The sequence below is a fragment of the Sarcophilus harrisii genome, chromosome 3 (genome assembly GCF_902635505.1).
Source record: "Sarcophilus harrisii chromosome 3, mSarHar1.11, whole genome shotgun sequence".
Taxonomy (NCBI): Eukaryota; Metazoa; Chordata; class Mammalia; order Dasyuromorphia; family Dasyuridae; genus Sarcophilus; species Sarcophilus harrisii.
In genome coordinates this window covers 189,419,964-189,437,919 of record NC_045428.1, presented here as the reverse complement: position 1 = coordinate 189,437,919, position 17,956 = coordinate 189,419,964, and the positions used below count along the sequence as shown (strand labels likewise).

The following is a 17,956-nucleotide window of genomic DNA, read 5'->3' as shown; positions in this document are numbered from 1 at the left end:
TGAATGTCATCTGTTTCTAATACCCTTCTGTGATTCCTCTTTAACCTGTTGCTAACTCATGTCCATTCTGAAACTTCTGGAGATGAGTTCTGGAATTCCCCTTTAAGCTAATTTTCTGTTCACTCCCCTCATTCAACAACATCATACTTTCATAGTTTCTAGCCATGCAATCATGTAGTTCAGCCACCAATAGTGCACTTGTACATTTACATAATTTACACTTCCAACTGGCAATGTTTTGAAACCTCTGGGATTTTTTTTTTGGAGAGAATTCCTTTACTTGAAACCCTTTTAAATTAAAAAGTGAAATTCACATTATTTTTGGTTCAATCATAGGAATAATTCCCTTAACAATCAGTCATACAATAACTGGAGAGGGACTAACTTGAACAGTAGTAAACACACAGGCAAATGACTATCTTTGATGACCCATTTGTGAGGGACGTTCCAAAGAGAAGCTGAACTTGATGACCAATAACCTCCTTTCTACCAATAGGAGGAATATATGATTCTTCACTTTCACGTTGCTGGGAAGTTGTGATTTCACTGGCAGTGGGAAATCCCTCTATCAATTTTCTTAAGATTTGCCTGAGCCTCTGACAAGTCAAATTACTTGCAGGGTCACAAAGCTACCATGTGTCTGAGGTAAGACTTGGTCGTAGGCTTTGAAAAAAGTCTTTATTCACTCTGCTGTGACATGACCATTGTTGAAGAATTGATTTTTCTTTTCACACTTATTTTTAGCAGCATGGGCATGCTGGTTCCCAAATCACCATGAAATAACTTGCTGTTTAAAAACATTTCCTAGAAAAGCTAAATGATAGAAAAGATGAAATACAAAACTAAGAGCATAAAAAAATACAATAGATAAAAGAGATGATAAAATAGATAAACATCTGTAATCTATCTCTATTTGTATGCAGTATAAAGATATTATTAAAGTATTAAAGATATTAAAGAATAAACAAAGGAAAACGGAAAAGAGTTGTAAAGCTTTGATTTGTGGTATTATTGGAGTTTAGCTATTCTGTTTTCAAGTCCAGCTATCTTATGGGAGATTTTAAAAATTATGATTAAAATCACATATCTATAGTTATTCAATCAAAAAACAAGCATAAAAACATTTTTACAACAAAACAAAATATTTTTATTACTAAGTCCATATTTATATTTACTATAAGAAAGGGATATAAACTATGAAACTTCAAGTATGACAAAAGTCTGTTTCCAAATAAAATACATAACTTTAGAAAAAATACAATAAAATAATTTGCCAAGAATTTCCTGTTATAACAAAAAGCTTCCTGACACAATTTATTCCAGTCCTGAGAATTGAATGTGCCACTTGTGTATATCATATATCACACTGAAACCAGTTTCACATTTTGCAGCAGAAAAAATACAGGAGAACATGACTAAAACAATCAGTTTTTATAGCAGTTCATTAGCTTACAAAAAAAATAAAATAAAATAAAATAAAACTATCACTTGGATGTTGCATCACTGGCAGAGTTCATCATTGGAAAAATGATGATAAACACCCCCAATTCTTCAGGTTGCAAGTCAAAGAATTTACAGATTATTAGCCCCTGCTTGATTTAAGGCACAAAGTCTGTTCAACTGCCACTCAATGGTAGCTGCAAGAAATCTAAGAGAGATAATTTATGTGTTGATTTTTCTTTGACACAGGAATTCTGCTTTTTCACATCAGTGCACCCAGTCTTTGGGGTGATGTAGGATTTCTAGGATCTCAGCTTCTTTGGAATTCTTTGAAGGTGCATGCATGTATTCCCATCTGTAAACGATTTAAAAATTAAAAAAAAAATTTTTTTTTTTTTTTAAATGAGAATCCCTCCAAAATCAGGGCAAATTGCAATTCCAACAGAATGAAAAAAAAAAAAATGACCATAGTTTTCCATTTGACCCATGATCTTGCCAATGTACAGCCATTAGCCTTGGCAGCTGTTTGGATAAGTCAGTGTAGCCACAGTGATTCATTCTCTGGTAGGCAACCTTCTGATGATAAATCTTTATGGAATTAACTAAGATAGTCCTCTATTGAAAGATCTATTTTGTACTCAAAAATTTTGTAATTTGTTAGGACCCACCCAAGGTTGACTTCATCTTCGTACCATGATAATGCTTCAAAGTATAACCTTAATGGAGTTTGTGCCCCATTTTAGCTATAGCCCCTAGCACAATGCTATTCAAATAAGAGGTATACAATAAATGTTTGATGATGAATTAATAACACCAGGGGCCCCATGTCTATTACTTGGAGTCTGGATTATCAATGCATTCATTAGTGAATAAAAGATATCAAACAGAGGGTCAAAAGAACTGGGTTTTAAGAACTCTGCTTATCTGGTCAGAACTGAACTTGGGAACTGAGCTGTAAGTAGACTAACAATAATATCAATAATGATGGCTAGCTAACATTTATATGGAGCTTATGTGCCAGGTACTGTGCTAAATCTATTAACTCATTTGATCCTCACAACAATTCTGGAACATAAGCCCTATTATAATCCCCCTTTTATGGATGAGTAAAATGAGAAGGAAAGTTAAAAGTGATTTGCTTGGGGGTCACATAGCCAATAAGTGTGTCTGATGTCAGATTTCAATTCAGATTTTCCTGACTCTTGAAGCCTCAATGAATTTAATATATTTATATTATATTATATTTTAATAATTTAATATGTTATACAGACTAAGATAGTTGGATGCTTGTGTTAAATCTGGCATCAATATGGTGACCTCCTGGGTTGGGGGGAAGAAGGTTGCCTAAGGCTAAGGTCAAAGTTCCTATGCTCGGTGGATCTGATGTATGAGTAGTCCATAGATAGGGAGTCCTAATCTTTAAGAAAAAACAAAAAATCTGTTCCTCTTTTTTGCTAGTAATAGTAGTGTTATCATCAAATGCAATTGGAAGCTGAATTGGCTATATCAGGGCACTCTCACACAAGCCTATACAACAATTATTTGATAGTTGAGACTATTCTTCATTCAACTTGCACAAAAACCAGTTATTAGAGAGGGGACACCTGGTAAAGTCCAAATCAAGAAAGTTGAATACAGATTCAACAATAGTTTCCTACTCCACCTGGAACCATTCCTTTTGAAATAGTCCAAAAGAATTTAAGATAACTGAGGCCCTCTCTTCACAATACAAAATGGCTGCTCAATTTGAGAAATATTTCTTGAGTGTTGAGGTTCTGACTCCATGCTAGGTACCAAGATGTACTAGAAAAAAAATAGCTAGGCAATGGCTTTCCTCCCTAAGAACTGACATTCTTACCTTGGAGAGGTGACATATACACTGAAAACAGAGTTTCAAACATAAGACAGGCCTACATAAAATATTTTCTAAGGCTGGGAGCCTTTGATTTACAGTGCTGGTTTCTAACACTTTTAGCGGCCTTTGAAGGAAGTTGGGCATTTTATAAGAGAAAGGTGAGCAGTAAGCCTGAATAAAAGTTGAATGAATGACAAGGAAAACTGGCCAATATGGCTCTAACCGGACTCAAAACCAAACTTGGCCCCCTTTTCATTCATTACTTCACTCCTTTAATTCTCATTTTGTTATTTTTTTTAACATATTCTTTTTGGGTCAAATAGCCTCAAATACTCTACATTATTCTGCAGCATTTTTAGGATCAAATATATTCAAATAGGGAAATTTGAGGCCTTAATTTTATTTCACTTTAGGAAAAAGGAATAACTGGGGGATGACAGCTACATCAAAGTATCTACTTACCTAGCAGTTAGGGGCAAAGACATAAGGATGCTTTCAATCCTAGATCCTGGAGTGAAGAGTCCAAATTTTGTGCCTCTATCATAAAGCAGGTTAAATTCCACATACCTGTCCCAAAAGAAAAGAGTAGGGGGGAGGGGGAAAGGGGAAATTAGTTGAAAAAACTCTTCCCTAAGATTAGGTCACGGTAAGTAAATGGTTAATAACACAGCAGTTTGGTCCTCCTAGGACAACCAGCAGCCATCAAGAGATCACCAGATGGAAGTCCTAATGAATTTTTAGCATCTGTACAGGAATGGATAAATGGGGTATTCTACCCACTGAACAAAAGGAGATAGATGCTGTTAAAACAAACGGCAATTGTAAAACAAGAAGGTTATGTTTTCCAATAAATACACTGAATAGACTTCACAGCTGTTAAAAAAAAAAAAAAAGAAAAAAAGAAGAATGACTTCAATTTTAGAACAGTGCTACTCTCTCCCTCCAGATCCTAATCCCTTATATTGTGATTCTTCAAGACTGACAAGCTCTTCTCACAGATCATAATTCCAGGTGTCATGCCAAATGCTTTATAAATTTGATCTCATTTGATCTACATAACAATCCTGGAAGGAAGGTAGATGTTCCTGTGATCCTCATATTAAAGTTGAAGAAACTGAGGTAAACTTAGCCATACAACTTGGAAGGACCTGAGGCTGAACCTGAACTTGGCTCTTCCTGACCAACTCAAGATTCAGGGAGCTATCCACTGAGCTGTCTCATCAGACTGAAGGAGCTCTCAGCCAATGACCTCATGCTCTGTGGGAAGCATAAGGTTGTCCTCAGCAGGTGGGACCTGGATGGTCTCTCTAACTAAATTTGCCTACTGTCATCGTTCAGTTTTTTCAGTTGCAATTTTCTCTTCATGTTTCCATTTGGGGTTTTCCTGACAGTGTTTTTTTGTAAATATTTTTGCCTTACTAGTGGATTCTGAGCTGAGCAGAGGTGGAGAAGAATAGGTTAGTGCTCACTTGTCCTAAATGTAAGAATATTATTCAGTGAGACTCTTCCCTCTTCCACCCATTATTAATTCTGGTCTTGAGATAATTACTGCTACCCTACAAAGAACCTTAAGAATTTACTGTTAAGGAAGAAATATTGTCATTTTCAAGACTATTTACCACTTCGCTCTCTCTCATATGGGTCTGACCTCCAATTCAACAAGCATTTATTAAATACCAGCTATGTGTGAGACCTAAAGCTTGAGGCAACTAGGTGGAGCAGTGGATGAAGGCCAAAGCCTGGAATCAAGAAGACCTAACTTCAAATTCAGTATCAGACAATTACTTGTGTGTGTGACTATGTTCAAATCACTTAATCCTGCTTGCCTCAGTTTTCTCATCTATAAAATGAACTGGAGAAGGAAATGGCAAACTACTCCAGTGCCTTTGCCAAGAAAACCCCAATAAGCAGCAGACCTGACTTAAAAACAATTGAACAAGAATGTAATAAGCATTTCATGTGAGTAAACACTGATATGCATTAATGACTTTTCACTGTATCATTTTATCATTAGTTGCTTCTGCCTCTTCTATGTATGTGAATTTTTTCTTTTTTCCAGTCTCACCTCCCTCTCCGAAGCTGCTGCCATTGTTTCTCCTGAGGTGTGAATGGGTCATTACAGTGTTTTTTCACCAAGGGAATATAAGAAGGTACAACAGCACGTGCACAGCTTTGGACAAAACGAAATACATCTTCCTTGGATGGGGAGTCAAGATCATCAAAGAATATACCCCCAATTCCCCTTCTTTCTCCCCGATGCTTTATAACAAAGTAGTCATCACACCTGAAAAGAAAAACAGAAGTTAGAAGGAATTAAATACATTCCAAAGAGAAAAACATTAAAATGAAAGTTTAAGCATTAAAAAGCATAATATTCCAGCTATTTTGCCTAGAAAGTAACCTTGAAAATCAGCAAAGTCTATAACATAATGGACATTGCTTTGAGAAGAGTCTTTTGTAAAAAGTCTGTTATTGAAGGGTTTTTGTGGCAAAGACGCTGGAGAAGCTAATGGCAAACTGTATTCCAGCGTCTTTGCCACAAAAACCCTAAATGTGGTCACAAAGAGTTGGATGCAATGAAAAACATTGTACTGCTGAGAAAAGATAAGCCATCAAAACAATATTACTGTTTCTATGGACAAGGTTCTCCTGGTTCTGCTCACTTCACTAGGCATCAATTTATGCAAGTATTTCCAGGTTTTTCTGAAATCATCCTGTTTATCATTTCTTATAGCATAATAATATTCCATTACTTTTAGACACCATAGCTTCTTTAGCTCCAATTCATGGGCATTCCTCTGACTTCCAATTCTTAGCCACCATAAATAGAGCTACTATAAAAATTTTTGTACAAATATATATATTTAGTAAGTAGCATTGCTGGATCAAAGAGCATATAGTTTAAAATACATATGTAGTAAATGGCATTGCAAAATCAAAGATATGTAGTAAATGGCATTGCAGAACTAAAGAGTATATACAGTTTTATAGCCCTTTGGGCACGGTTCTAAATTGTTCTCCAGAATGATTGGATCAGTTCATAACTTTACCAACAGTACATTATTGTCCTAGTTTTCCCACATTGCCTCTAACATCCTTTTTTTGTCACATTAGCCAATTTGATAGGTATAAGGTGAAATCTCAGAGTTTTTTTTTAATTTGAATTTCTCTAATCAAGAGATTAGAACATTTTTTTCCTCACAGACAGGTTTGATTTCTTCTTCTTAAAACTGCCAACTAGAACTTTTATAAATTTGACTCAGTTTTCTCTCTATATTTGAGAAATGAAGTCTTTATCTCTGATGTGATACCTCCTACAAAATTTTCCTCTAGTTTTTTGCTTTCCTTATATTTTGTAATTTGTAATCAAAGATGTTGATCTACACCTAGTTTTTCCTGCAATGATTCAAAATCCTGGGGATGAAATAATAATTTGGTGAGGAAAAACATAAAATTTCACTCTAAGAGTTTGGTTTAACTGTTAAGTTTTTCTGAATGATTTGGCAAACTTAATTGTCTAGGTCAATATGAGATCACCTAAATAAGAATTAAGATCACCTAAAAATAATTAAAGTTTGACATACATTTCTAAATTCTTAAGTGTGATGCCAAATATTTGAATTGGAGAAATGAGAAACTTTATAAGCCCTGAAGTTTCAGCTCTGATCAGAGAAAAGTAAAGTTTAGTAGTGAATTTGACTTGTATAAAAAAGTTGAGCTAATCTACAAAAAATATTCATTCAAGTAAAAAAGAATTAGTTCTGGAAAAAATGCAGAACAAGTTTTGGGAATAGAGATATAATTGAAAGCAAAGAGGTCAAGAAATAACATTCAGGAAAAAAGTGAAATGCTGAAAAAAAATTGAAACAGAAGTATAATTCTGTGATTTGCCAAAAGGAAGAAAACAAAAGAGAGAGAATTAAGGAAAAACTATAGATAATTTACACTATTACTGTCTAGAGGTAAAGTATTTTGTAAAACTTAAATAATACGAATATGCTATTATTATTTTAAAAAATATTATAACTTAGGCCTAAAACTCAATAGTAAGGCAATAAGTACATAAGGGTTCTCCTAAAAAGTAGAAAATGTGGAAAAAAAAAAAAAAAAACACTTCAATTTTGATTTTACAACTGCAGGGAAATAAAACTAGTGGCATTTCATGTAAAGGAAAAAAATAAACAGGATATATTTCCTAGCTTTCACAATCTCCAGGCAAGACCATAAGAAAAACCCAAAATTAAGGAAAGCATTGGGAAAACTCACCATCTTGTCTATGAGAAATTCTCTGAGAATTTGGCAGACTGAATTTTTCTGCCTTGGTTAAATCATAAAAATATTATCAATTCTATGACACAGAAAGAAACTTCAGGTGCATATGAATAGTGATTTTAAAAATACACACACATATATCTGAATTTTCTGCCTTAACAGTTAAGTCATAAAACATTATCAGTTCTATGACACAGAAGAAACTTCAGGTATATATAAATAGTGATTTTAAAAATACACACACACACACACGCATGCGCGTGCTCCCTAAAAAAAGAAAAAATGGTCCCTTGTTAGAAAAGCCCCCAAAATGTCCAGGAAGGTTAAGCAGGGAAATTTAAAAGAAATCTCTAAAGTTTAACTTTGTCAACCATTCTGGAAAGCAATTTGTAATTATACCCAAAAGGCTATAAAACTGCATATCATTTGATCAACAACTCTTTTTGTGGTGGTTAAGAAGTGGACATCAATTGGGGAATGGCAAAACAAGCTATGGTATATGATAGTAATGGAATATTATTGTGCTATAAAAAAATGACAAGTAGGATGATTTCAGGAAAACCTGAAAAACTTCTATGAACTGGTGCATAGTGAAGTGAATAGAACCAGGAGAACCTTGTACACAGTAATATTAAAATTGTTTGAGGAGGAACCATAAATAGTATTAGCTCTTCTCAGCAATACAATGATCCAAGACAATCCCAAAGGTCTAAAGATAAAGCATTCTATCTGCCCCCAGAGAAGGAAATGATATTGTCTGAATACAGACAGAAGCATATATTTTACCTTTTAAAAATTTTTTTTCATTTTACTTGAGTCTTTTTTGTATAAAGGATTAGTATGGAAATATTTTCCATAATTACAAATGCATAATCAATATCTGATTGCTTACCATCTCAGGGAGAGAGGAGAGAGAGCAAGGAATAAAATTTGGAACTCAAAACTTTAAATAAAAATTGGAAAAAAATGAGATGAATAGAAACAAGGGATTCCTAATAAATACAAAATAATAGTTGTTCATGATCATTTTCATCTGTATTACACCATATTTTCTCTCCTTCACTTATATATTTTGTAGTTATGATAAAGAGAGGATAAGTCAAATCACAGAGAAACTTTGAGTTATGTGATTACAAAATCATTCTCCAAAAAGTGATTTAAAAAGACAAAAATATGTTAAAATCCATAGCTTTAGCTGTAATCACAACCCTTTCCTTCTAACTGGCAATCTTCTTTGGTTTCCTCTTACAGATAAAAGTTCCTTCTGTAACAGTTGGCTGTTCTAGTTAATGCAATTTTAAAAAAGGCCCTACAAGATATGATGGCCTGTTTGTAGAAGATAAGTAACACGTTAACATATAAAAACTGTATCTTATTTAGGTGGAACCACTAGTTTCAGTATTAAAGGAATGATGAAAGAGTTGATAATCTTTCTTTTCTGAGAAGACTTTATGTCCTCATACACAGTGATCATTCTTGGTATCAAAAGCAAAGAAAAAAAACAATCCTTTCTGTCCTCCTCATTTAAGAGTACCCAATCTATTCCAAATGCTATATATTACTTCCTTGCAGTTCTCAAATATCTTTTGGTACTTGACATCCAAGTACATTCCAGAGTCCTCTTCACAATTTTAATAGTGTTTTCCTAGACTTCTCAGTAGCCAATATTTCTTATTTTCAAACCATATCCAGGTTCCATCCCCTCTGTCTCACTGTGACCTTACTCTTTCCATTACTATTAAATTCTGTTTCTTTCCTTTTCTTTAGTTAAAAAGAACCTTAAGACAAAGCAGTTAAAAGTTTAGGGAAAAATGGATTTGGATCAGTTATCTCACACCACATGCCACAATAAATCCCAACCATAGATCCAGACATACTTACAATCATAAAGAACAAAAAAATATGAAGAATTCAAAAAAACATTAAAAAACTATGGGAAGAGATGTAGAATGAAGAGTAAAAAGTTTATACATATTGATGTATATTATTATAGCAATAAGAACCAGCATTTATGTAGTTTAAGGCTTGCAAAGCACTTTATAAATATTATCTCATTTTTACTCTCACAGCAAACATGAGAGGTAGCTGCTAAGTGCTATTATTATCCCTATTTTACAAATGAGAAAATGCTAATTCAGGTTAAATGATTTGCCCAAGATCAAAAAAGCTAGTAAAGGGATTTGAACTCAAGTTTTGCTTATTCTAAATTCAACACTCTTATCTACTAACATCTCCTACCTGCATTCTGATATAAATACTGTAACTATGCAAATAATACCACAAATTCAGATGAAATACAATAGGCAAATTTGGTATTATTTAAAATTATATAAATTTATTATTAAAAAAACTATAAAAGCATAGGTTGTGGGTACTGTTAGTTTCACATTGTTTTACATATATAACAGATTTCAGAGAATGTTGTTTGGAGGTTGTGAATTTATTTGTGTTTATCTGTTGTATCTAAACAAAATTCAAAGGGGCACCTAGATGGCACATAGAGTTCCAAGATGTGTGATCCTGAGCAAGTCACTTAATCCCAATTGTCTCTCAGAAAAAAAATAGAACTTATGAATTAAACTTTTTCTTCTTTCCTTTTAAAATCGATTCCCACAAGATTAAAATCTTATTCTAAATTGTTTGCGACAGAAAAGAGATTTCTTTGCCTAATATTAAATCAATTCCTTAATGAATTACTTACTAAAATGAATGTTTTTAAAATCTGTTGACACTTAGAATTAAGAAGTGTTAGTCTACCTAAAACTGAGGAAATTTCCTAAAATCATGGGATGCACTTTGACCCCAAAGAGCTTCTCAATGTTTCCACTTACCATTTTTTAAACTTGGGGTAGAAGCTTGGATCATGTTGGTCACAAGCATCCTTTAAGGTTTTATGGAAGTGTACAGCATCCTCTTGGTTCAAATAAGTTGGAGTAAGGTCACATCCACCACCAAACCACCATTGTTTGTTACCTATCAAATAAAAAACACAACCTGTAATAAAAGGCCTACTAGCAGCCAAATTAGGTATGAAATATATAATCAACAAGAATTTTATTAAGCACTTGTTATGTTCCAGGAACTAAGTAATGGGAATATAAATATAAAAACAAAATAAGAGAAGTTTACGTTTTAAAAATACATAATAACTGAAATACATAAATATATATATAAATACATAATAAAGACAAATGGAACCAATAAGATAATTTCGTATAGAAAAGTCTTTAAAACTCTCAAAGCCAACTCGAAAGCTGAGAAATGGCAATGGCAATCTGCAGGGTAGAAAATCAAAAAAAGTTAAAAAAAAAAACCAAAAAAAAAACAAAAAACCAAAGGAAGATGATGACAAAGGAAGAGTAAAAAGAAATGGTTAATGTGGGAAACATAGGGATGAGGATTTTTAATAATATCATCCAAATAGTTTCTATTTGGAAGAATGAATGTATGGTATGCCTCAAAATTAGGATATAAAAAAGTCATTAAGGAGACCAACACTCTTAATTTGTGCAGACATACACTATTCTACTAAAAATTTTTAGAAAAGACAAAATTCATTTAGGGATAGGTAGAAATTACTTGATATATATAGTCCATATAATTGTTGTAATTATCAACTTGAAAAAAGGTCGAACAAATCCAAATAATATTAACCTGTGGTATTATAAATTTATTTCATTCTATATATGACAAATAGCACTGTTCAAAATTGGTTGATTTGAAGACAATGAATGATACACATTGCTATTATTTTAGAGATTAGATGTCAAAGAAGGCAGGTCATTGAATGATTAATTCTGTGGTCCATAGAAATTCAAAGAATATCTACTGAAGAGCTATATATACAATGATGAAAGACACATCCATGTTGCAGAAATCATAGATCCCTAAAATAATTAAACAGGTAACACAGAGGTAACTAGTCCTAAATATATATATATATATATATATATACACACACACACACACACACACACCATATATATGTATGTGTGTATGTACACAGAAACCATTTCCTCACAAAAAGTTCCTGATTTCACATTAACAGGATATAAAGACACTCCCTGCAATATATTTATACGACTTTTAATGTTTCAAAATGGAATGTATCATCCTGTCTATGGACTTGCCAAAGCATCTATTCCAGCTAGGCAAGTCTCATACTCTGTGTAGTTTTCCCTCATTCAAATCCAATTCACAAGCAAAGCAAATCATCACTTTCATAGGGTCACTGGTTCTTGCTGAGAATGAAGGACAAATAAAAACAATTACAGTCTAGGAAGGGCAGAGATTAAATAGCTAATTTCATAGTTAAGTCAATACATCCAAGTCTCTCACTAGATTTCCATCCCTAGGACATTATTCACATCTGTCAAGGAACACTTTCATAACAAATATGAAAAATCTCAATCACAATGGATATGAATTTCTTCTTGCTTCTAAATGATAAAGTCAGTCCACATTTTACAGTAAGAATTTTTCTATAGTTCCCAGGGAGTCTTACCATCAGCTTCTTCTATTTCAAAATATCTATAATTGAAATGAAAAGTGGGTGCATGAGGATTCTTGGGGTGGATGACGGAGCTGACTCCCATAGCACAAAAGGGCAGTTGACCTATAGAGTAATAATAAAGTATATTCAATAAAAACAAAATCACCAATCTAAAAAATGAAATTTTTAAAATTTGCATTTTAAAATTTAAGTTGCTGGTTATTATAACTAACATTAGTAGTTAGCATTTATACACAGGGCTTTAAAAGTTTGCATAGCACTTTACATAAATACTGTCATTTGCCCCTTACAATAATCTCAAAAAGTAAGTACTATGATTATCTCCATTTTACTGATGAAAAAACAAGAGGTAGACAAAGATTAATTTGCCCAGGCAAATTATTGTCTAAGCCAATAAATTCTGAGAATGATTGATTTAAACTTAGTACTTTCTGACTTCAAATCCAGTGTTCCATCCACTGAAGTACCTATCTTCCTTTCCCTATTTTACACATATTTCAAGGGTAACAATGTGATAGTAAATGGGCCAATAGCAATTAAACAACCTACATTTATAAGTTTTACAAAGCACTTTTCTCATGGCAATCCTGTGAAATTAATGTAAAGTAGTATTATTATCCTCCTTTTAAAGATAAGAAAAAGGAAACCTATATATAGAAGTTCAAGAGATTGATTTGGGATCACAGAGACTTGAAGTATCAGAGCTGACCTCCAAGTCTGTTTTTTCCTGCTAGGTGGCACAGTACACAGATGGTCAGCCTGAAATCAGGAAGACTCTCATCTTCATGAGTTCGAATCTAGTCTTAGACACTTATTATTTATATGATCCTGGGCAAATCACTTACTCCTGTTTGCCTCAATTTCCTTACTTTTAAAATGAATTGGAGAAGGAAATAACAAACATCTAATTATCTTTGCCAAGAAAACCTCATATGAGGTCTTGGAAGAATAAGATATGATTAAACAACAAAAAACAGATCACTATTATGCTAATTAAATGCCTGTGTCCAAACAACCATTTCCAACAACTTTAAAGCTTCATTTTATAAATAAGTATGCAAAAAAAAGTTAACAGCTACAATCAAATATATTAAAATTATTTGACTTGCTCTTCAACAATGAGATGATTCAAACCAGTGCTATTTGTTTAGTGATGAAGAGAGCCATCTACACTCAGAGAGAGGACCATGGGAACTGAGTGTGGACCACAACATAGCATTCTCACTCTCTCTGTTGTTATTTGCTTGCATTTTGTTTTCTTTCTCAGTTTTTCTTTTTCTTCCTTCTTGATCTGATTTTTCTTGTGCAGCAACACTAATTGTATAAATATGTATAAATATATTGGATTTAACATAATTTTAACATATTTAACATGTATTGGACTACCTGCTAGCGAGGGAAGGAGGTGGAGGAGAAGGAGGGGAAATTTGGAACAAAAAGTTTTGCAAGGGTCAATGTTGAAAAATTACCCATGCATATGTTTTGTAAATAAAAAGCTTCAATAAAAAATTGAAAAAAGAGAGAAAAAAATTATTTGACTTACCATTTTTGGTCTTGAGGACCTTTCCTCTGCTTCTCATTTGTTTTATTGCTTCTTCAGAAAGCGACCCATGAACTACAGAAACACTAACTCCAGCCTTTTCAAAGACTTGACCATCCTGTAGCACACAGCTGATACCCCCTCCACCTGAGGGAAAACCAACAACAAAAAATCCAACATAAAAATGCAGGGGGGGAAAAAAGTTTAAACCTAAAATTCACAAGAATTAAAAGTATTTTTTTTTCATCCACCTAGGTTGTTTAGATGTATAATATTAATTGAAGGCCACAGAAAAGTTACAGGTCCCTTCCATACACACACAATTACATAAGGAACAGTTAAGTGCATAGTAATTATATTTAAAAAGACCTAGTTTTGAGTCACAGTTCTGCTAATTACCGAATAAATTTTGTAGAATTACAGTTAATTCAGACTTTTCTAAATCTCAGTTTCTTCATGTGTAAAAAAAGATATTTGTAATATCTACCTCACAAGACAGTTGTGACACTCAAATGTGGTAATGGTACATGTAAAACAAATGTTAGCTAGTATTATTTTTATATTCTTATACTATTATCACATGGTATTAATACTAGATTACTACTAGCCTACTATTTTTAATTTTTTTTTAATTTTAAAGCTTTTTATATGCAGTTTTTAACCTTCACCCTTGCAAAACCTTGTGTTGCAATTTTTTTCTCCCTCCCTTCATCCCCAACCCTCTTTACGCACAGCAAATAATCCTATGCTAAGTGCATGTCTATACACATTTCCACAATTAAGTTGCACATAAAAAAATCAGATCAAAAAGGGAAAAAAATAAGAACAAAAAGCAAGTAAATAACAACAAAAAAGATGAAAATCAATATAGAATTTATAGCCTACTATTAGCTAATAACCTACTAGTGAAAAAATATAAACCACATCAGAATAGTTTGTCAGAGAAGAAAAATAGGAGCAAATTTTTTTTAAAAAAACAACATTTTGACCATATATCAAAACATTTCATTTATAAATAGGAACTGTTAAGGACCTTAAAACCCTATTTAAATTACTCATCTTTGTCTACACAACGTTTAAAAGTTTTATGAAAAAGTACCAATACTTTGGCTGGTCGGCCATACTATTTACTCACTCAAAAATGTCCTAAAGGTGAAAATTATGAATACCTAATTGCATTTCATCAAAAAAGCAATCTGAGAGACAATTTAAGACAATTTTTAATGCAGAAAGCCAGCTGATCTAGAAGAACTTAGGACTGTACAGAGACTCACGCGGGAACCATTTCTCAGAGGGCCAAGTACAAAATCTAAGATGTTCAGGTCTGTGAGCGTCTGAAGAATATGATAAGAATTTGAAACCATGCCAATGGGGCCATCTTCATAGTTGAATAATTAAGTGATTATCTGCAAACCGCTCTCGAGCTCGTTAAAAATTTTTTTTTTCTTGTTCTTTATAAAGGGGGGAGGGGAAGGAATGGGAAGGTAGGGAAGTTTTGGCACATCTCTGGAAGAGCCTTCATTCTCTACACATAAAATTTCACTTGCTCTTTCTACTCAAAAAAACAGAACTAGGCTATATTCAAGCTCTAGTGGATGGTTACGACTGATATTAGAAAAGAGTCATTAAATTGCTGACTCATGCTAGTCAGTACATAAGCATTTATTAAGCGCCTACAATGTGCAAGACGCTGACCCGCTTGTAGACCACTGTATACTCTTTATTATCCACGAGTGGTCATTATAACAGAGTTGGTTCTGTTTTCGTTTTTTGCTGAGGCAGCTGGGGAGTTAGGTCACACAGCTAGGACATATTTAAGTGTCTAGGGCCGCTTTTGAACTCGGGTCCTCCCGACTTCAGGGCCGGTGCTCTATCCACCGTGCCATCCGGCTGTACCAGGAACAGACTTGTCACGTCAGACTTTGTAAAGCCCAGGTTTCTTACGGGATTCTACTCCCTTCCCCCCTCCCCCCCTTCTCCCCCCCCCTTTCCCACCCGACAGACTTACCTTCTTTCCTCTCCCAGCGATCCACCGAGAAGCCTGCGCCCCGGTCCAGCTGCGCCAGCGCCTTGCAAACCTGAGCCTGGGTCTCCATGATCAGTAGTTCCATCTGGGTCTTCATGTCCCCCGGCCGGGCCCGCAATTCCGACAGGGCAGTCACGGGGTGGGCCATGAAGGAGTTGCAGCGGAGGGCCAACTCGTCCGCCCTCTCCGAAACGCCGGACGCGCCCTCGGTCCTAGGGACCATGTCGGCCCGCGCCAGGTGCTGTAAAGAGGCTGCGGCCATGCCCGCCAGCCCCGCCGCCAGTCCCGCCACCAGCCAGGGGGCTCTTCTCGCTCTGCCCCCGCCCCCTACTCCTCTAGTGCCCCCTCCGTAGCCCAGCCCCCGGGTCTGCCCGGGGCCAGCCCCGCCGAAGCGCCCTGCGGCGGAGTCCGGGGGCCGAGCGCACGGCCGCCGGCAGCCGCGGCCCAGCGCCGCGCTCCCCCAGCGGCTCCCGCTCAGCCTTCCCAGGGAAGAGGCCATGTTACCGCGCACCTTCGCTCCAACGCCAGCCAGTCAGGTGCGAGGGGAGCCAACCAAGCTGGCGCGGGGCACGTGGGAAAGAGAAACTAAACCTGGAGCCTGAGCAGAGGCCACGTGAGGGGGGCGGGCTAAGCGGGGGATGCTGGGATCTGTAGTCCTCCCGACTCCCGGCGATTCTAGACGCTCGAATCTAGACAGTGGCCCCCCACACTCTGGGGACCAACTGATAAAGAACCGGCTCCGCGTCTGCCTGGAGATAAAGGCGAAGCCGCAAGACGGCTCTTCTAGATAGCCCTTAGTCAGTCCCTGGGCGACTGCTTAATCACCCGCTACCCGCCAGCGGAAGAACGGCCCTTCGAACTGGATCGTTGCTTCCTAGGGCTCGCGTTCCGGTCCAGCTCCCTCATTGTACAGATGAGAAAACTGAGTCCAGAAGAGAAAAATGACTCGTATTATAATAATCATAATAATAAATAAAAAATAAAAAAAGAATAAAAATAATAACAACACTAAACCACGTCCCTAAGAGAAAATAGTTAATGATAAACTGAGTCCCAAAGAGAAACGTGCAACCACTATTAATAATAAAAACAGTTTCAAAAGGAAGAGTGATTGTATGATACATAATACCGCTACAGTGAGAAAGTGACATAACAATAGTAATAAAATGAGTTCCAAAGAGGAAAAGTAACTTTCATAATAATTAACAGCAGCGGCAATAATGGAAAAGAGAAATGGCATGGATAATAATGATAATAATAATGATGATGATAATGAAGAATCCCTAAAAGAAAAGCGACTTGGAGAAGAGGAGGATCAGAACAGGAACAGGAATAATAAGAAGAATTAGCATTGGATATATATAGCCTTTTAAGGTTTGCGAAGTATTGTAAATGTTATCTCATTTGGTCCCCACATTTGTCCTGGGAGATGGGTAAGAAATAATATTTTACAATTTTAAAGAAAAGATAGAGTTAATAAGATGCACATAGAAAACTGAATTGTACTCTCATTGGCAATTTACTCACTAAGAGTAAAAAAAAAAAAGTGACTACACAGTTAACCCCGTTTTAAAGAGGAAGGTCTTCAACAGGCCCCAGTTTGACTGAAGCCACAACTATTAAGTGATTAAGATTAGGTAGAAGTTGAGGCCAAAAATGGCTTTTTTCACCTAGTCAAAAAAAAAAAAAAATCTAAATCAATTGATCTGGGATAGGAAGACCTTCAGAGTTTCTGTGTCAAAGTGAAATAACTGCTATTTGTATTCACTCTGAGTCAATCAGGATCCAAATAATAACCATTAGGGGCTTGGCCAGGGACCTGTTTGATCAATCTAGGAAAGTTGGAGTGGTTTTGGCTTAAGGATCGGTCCTTAAAAAAGAAATCTAGGCAGTAAACTCCAAGATATAGAGGGAGGGGAGAGAGAGAAGAAAGGGAAGAAGGGAGGAAAGAAGGAGAGAAGGAAGGAAGGAAGAAAAATTGATTTTCAACTTTCATCTGACTTGTTAGACCAACTGGTCACTGGTCAGGCCTCAAGATCATTGTTTGGGTCTTTATTGGCTCAAAGTGAATGCAAATTACATTCATCTCAGTTTTGGCCAGAAATCCTGAGGATCTTTCCTATCAGATTTTTTTTTTCTCTTGGACTAGGTAAAGAGGCCATTCTTTGCCTCATTTGTTACCTAGCCTTAATCACTGAATGGGTATGGCCTCAATCAAACTGAGACCTGTTAAAGATATAAGCTTAAAATTTTAGGCCAAGGTCTCCCACTGCATTCTAGTCATCTTGAGCTGTATCTGGCCACTGGACC

The 17,956-nt window shown here is 35.4% G+C and overlaps 1 protein-coding gene across 1 annotated transcript; it reads right to left on the bottom strand.

Annotated features, from left to right (window-relative positions):
- Positions 1 to 221: 221 nt before the first annotated feature.
- CPOX (coproporphyrinogen oxidase) lies at positions 222 to 16,255 on the bottom strand. Its single transcript, XM_031958873.1, has 7 exons — positions 15,629 to 16,255; positions 13,624 to 13,767; positions 12,072 to 12,182; positions 10,399 to 10,540; positions 5,361 to 5,579; positions 3,758 to 3,862; positions 222 to 1,795 (listed from the first exon to the last, which is right to left on the bottom strand). The coding sequence occupies exons 1-7, from the start codon at positions 16,143 to 16,145 to the stop codon at positions 1,708 to 1,710; spliced, it is 1,326 nt and encodes a 441-aa protein (XP_031814733.1). The 5' UTR covers positions 16,146 to 16,255; the 3' UTR covers positions 222 to 1,707.
- Positions 16,256 to 17,956: the final 1,701 nt, after the last annotated feature.

Coding starts and splice junctions, on each gene's coding strand:
- CPOX (XM_031958873.1), bottom strand. CDS start 16,145: ATGGCCTCTTCCCTGGGAAGGCTGAGCGGGAGCCGCTGGGGGAGCGCG. Junction 10,541..12,071: donor TGAAATAGAAGAAGCTGATG/GTAAGACTCCCT, acceptor TTTATTTGATAG/GTAACAAACAATGGTGGTTT. Junction 1,796..3,757: donor TCTTTGCCCCTAACTGCTAG/GTAAGTAGATAC, acceptor AATCGTTTACAG/ATGGGAATACATGCATGCAC.